Source organism: Cebus imitator, unplaced genomic scaffold (assembly GCF_001604975.1).
Source record: "Cebus imitator isolate Cc_AM_T3 unplaced genomic scaffold, Cebus_imitator-1.0 Scaffold240, whole genome shotgun sequence".
Classification (NCBI taxonomy): domain Eukaryota; kingdom Metazoa; phylum Chordata; class Mammalia; order Primates; family Cebidae; genus Cebus; species Cebus imitator.
This window is the reverse complement of record NW_016107555.1, coordinates 10,478-14,357: the sequence shown is the minus strand read 5'-3', so window position 1 is coordinate 14,357 and position 3,880 is coordinate 10,478. Positions and strand designations below refer to the sequence as shown.

The 3,880-nt window shown below is 44.4% G+C and overlaps 1 protein-coding gene across 2 annotated transcripts in view; it reads left to right on the top strand.

Annotated features, from left to right (window-relative positions):
- RPL22 (ribosomal protein L22) overlaps nt 1-3,430 on the top strand; it is a 25,492-nt gene extending 22,062 nt beyond the window's left edge. For both annotated transcript variants that reach the window (XM_037727782.1, XM_017498277.2), the window contains one exon: nt 1,662-3,430. In XM_037727782.1, coding sequence (XP_037583710.1) covers nt 1,662-1,806 — 145 coding nt within the window. In that variant the 3' untranslated portion in view covers nt 1,807-3,430. The remainder of the gene's footprint in view (nt 1-1,661) is intronic.
- The last annotated feature ends 450 nt before the right edge of the window (nt 3,431-3,880 follow it).

Here is a 3,880-nt window from a genome sequence, read left to right as displayed (position 1 = left end):
AAAAAAAAAGCCGGGCTCAGTGGCTCACGCCTGTAATCCCAGCACTTTGGGAGGTTGAGGTGGGCGGATCACCTGAGGTCGTGAGTTCAAGATCAGCTTGACCAACATGGATAAACCCCGTCTCTACTAAAAATACAAAATTAGCTGGTGTGGTGGTGCACGCCTGTGATCCCAGTTACTTGGAGGCTGAGGCAGGAGAATCACTTGAACCCAGGAGGCGGAGGTTGTGGTGAGCTGAGATTGTGCCACTGTACTCCAGCCTGGGCAAAACTCCATCTCAAAAAAAAGAAAGAAAAAGAAAAAAAATTTGTGTGTAGTGTTGTGCATGCCTGTAATCCCAGCTACTTGGGAAACCGAGGCATGATAATTGCTTGAATCCTGGAGGCAGAGGTTGCAGTGAGCCTGGGGGCCACAGAATGAGATTCTGTCTCAAAAAAAAAAAAGAAAAAGTTTTCTAATGATCAGCTTGCTGTGGTGAGTGTTTAGCTCTCACCCTGCTAAAGCAGCAGTTGGGCAGGCTGGTTGAAAGTCTTTGTGACTGGGCGCAGTGGCTGACGCCTGTAATCCCAGCACTTTGGGAGGTTGAGGCGGGTGGATCACAAGGTCAGAGCTCGAGACCAGCCTGGGCAACATGGTGAAACCCTGTCTCTACTACAGTACAGAAAATTAGCTGGGTGTGGTGGCGGATGCCTGTAATCCCAGCTACTTGGGAGGCTGAGGTGGGAGAATTGCTTGACTCCAGGAGGCAGAGGTTGCAGTGAGCTGAGATTGTGCCACTGCACTGCAGCCTGGGTGACAGAGCAAGACTTCGCCTCAAAAAACAACAACAACGACAACGACAAAAGAAAGTCCTCGTGCTCTCTGGGCATGAGCGCAGTGGCAGGGTGTCATTCTGTCCCTGTGCGTCGGATGGTGGGCATCACGTAGCAGGAGTGAGAGTGCACACAGCCCTAAGAAGCAGTCCTCATCATCCAGACAACTTCAAAAGGGGTTTGACTCAATGAGGTGATGTGTGCACACTGCTTAGAATTCACTGGAAACCCACTGATTCTCCATAAAAGTATGGAGATTGTGCACTTAACTGTAAAATTTCTATCATGTTATCTTTCTCCAGTGGTCACTAAAGACCATTTTATAGGTATTTGCTGCTGTTTCATGGACAACTGGTACATCTACTTATCTGCTCTTTTTTTTTTTTTTTTTTTTTTTTTTTTTTTGAGCTAGTCTCGCTCTGTCCCCCGGGCTGGAATGCAGTGGCACAACCTCCACCCTCCTGGGTTCAAGTGATTCTCATGCCTCAGCCTCTTGAGTAGCTGGGTATCAGGTGTGCACCACCATGCCCGGCTAATTTTTGTAGTAGAGATGGGGTTTCACCATGTTGGCCAGGCTGATCTTGAACTTCTGATCTGCCTGCCTCAGCCTCCCAAAGTGCTGGGGTTACAGGTGTGAGCCACCGTGCCTGGCCTGCTGTCATTGTTATTGCCGATGTTGATGGCACATGGCTGATACTCTGAGAGCCTTGGCTGGGTGTATTTGCCTTGCCTTTGGCATTTTTGAGGCTTGGGAAAACACCTTGAATTGTAATTTTGAAAACGTTAAAATGCTTCAGAATGCAAGCACCAATTTGTCTAGTGTAGTTCTCAAGTGTCCTTTCTCTACAGGTATTTGAAATATCTCACGAAAAAATATTTGAAGAAGAATAATCTACGTGATTGGTTGCGCGTAGTTGCTAACAGCAAAGAGAGTTATGAATTACGTTACTTCCAGATTAATCAGGACGAAGAAGAGGAGGAAGACGAGGATTAAATTTCATTTATTTGGAATATTTTGTATGTGTTCTTGAATAAAACTTAGGAACCAAAATGGTGGTTTATCCTTGTATCTCTGCAGTGTGGATGGAACAGAAAATGGAAATCATAGTCTCAAAGGGCTTCCCTTGGTTCCCCACTCACTTATTTGTAACTTCTTTTTTTTTTCTGCTTGAAAATTTCAATTCTCCAGGTAATACCAGAGTAGGAGGGGGTGACTTGATGGAACTGACAGCCTTGGGGAGGCAGATGAGGGTGTGGAGGTGTGGGCTGAAGGGAGTGGCTGTTATTTTAAAAAGTGTGACTGTCATTTGTATCTGTTGCTTTTCGCAAACAATGATTCAGGATACGAGTGGGCTCCTCTCATTCATTAAAAGAAAACGTGACAGCTTTTTAAGATTCTCTGTGGGAAAACGTGTCAATAAAATACGGGTTTTTGGGTCATTCGTCTTTAATTTTTTGATTACAAATTTCTCTTGACGCACACAATTATGTCTGCTAATCCTCTTCTTCCTAGAGAGAGAAGCTGCACTCCTTCAGCATTGGTGCGCAGTCTGTCACTCTCCATAAAGGCGTTTGGGGAATCCACTGTAAAAGTCCCAGGTTCTAAATTAACTACATGTGTACAAAAATGAATGTGTAAGTAATATTTGTACAAGTCTTAGCAACAAACTGTCACTTTGGTCTCCAGCAGAGGGAGCTGTAGGAATAGTGCTTCCAGATGTGGCCTCCTGTGTGGGGCCCAGCCATGGGGACCCCAATGCCAAGAGCTCTGGAGGCTCTGGTGAAGGGGGCCACAGAGGTGAAGTGACTGGGAAGCCTCCCATGCTAAGGAGATGGGAGGTGCCCGGGAAGTAGCTGCCCCATGCCAGTTAGGCCATGACTAGATGTAATGTCAGAAGTCATTCTACAAACTGGTGTGACGCAGTGCACAGGTTAGAGAATTGTGAAAGGGGCTACCAAGGCTGGGAAAAGAGTTGCAATTGTTGCTGTGAGTGACTTTGAAAGAAATTCAAACAGTAAGAAGTGTCTGTTTTAGAATTTACGGTGTATGAAATTCATGTTTTTAAAAGAGCTTGCCTACAGATGGTTTCTGCACATGAAATTGTGCTCTGTGAGTTGCATAGCTGGAAATTCAATGCTTGCTCCTACCTTGGCTCCAATTTAACATTTGGTGCTCTGTGGATTCGTTGAACATGTTGAGGCTTTGCAATTTCACTTGTGTTAAAGGCTCTAGCATTTTCCATTTCTATCCAAATTTCTTTGAAGCAGAATTGCTTGCATATTTCTCAGCCTTCACAGAAGGCGGAGTTTCTTTCAAACTTCACTGAGGCATCAGTTGCTTTTTGGCGATGCCCCTTACCGTGATTATTAACTGTGAGTGTGGCTTGAGTTTACAAATTTTACTTGTTTGTTGCATTGATGTTCCCATGTAGAAAGTAATTTTTAGTTTGGTTGTGAAAAAACCCTGGGCTGAAGTTACCATTTAAAAGAAAAAAACTAGTCCCAGATTTGAAAACTTGTAATAAAATTGAAACTCACTGGTTTTTCTATGTCTTTTCGATCTCTTGTAATCGAGTTTTGATCACATTTTCTATTAAAGTGGCTAACACATGGCTACTCTTACTGTACAAGGCTTTGTTTTTTAAGGACTGGCATGTTCACAAAAGCTTTGTCCTCACAAATTAGTTGCTGTACCAACAGTTCTGTTGGTCTTCATTAGGTTTAGCAGAAACGATGTCTTTTATTTCCATGTTCTTCCCTTAGCTGTGCTGTTTGCCGCAGTGAGATTCGGGAGTGGCCTGTCACTAACTCGGTAGAATTTCTCCAGATGCAGAACTTAGGGAGCAGCTTTGCCAGCAAATGCGATTTTCTGATGGGGAATATGTGGTGTGCATTGGAATTCCATTACAGCCATGACACCAGCTGTGCCCAAATCACATGGTAGACCAGTTTCCTTTTATCTGTTTTGACTCACACCTCACTTGCCTGATCGAAAATAGTTGAGGCATGGAGGTTGACTGGTCGTGCAGAGTTTCAAGCCATGATGTAAGTTCGTGAGTGCTGAAACA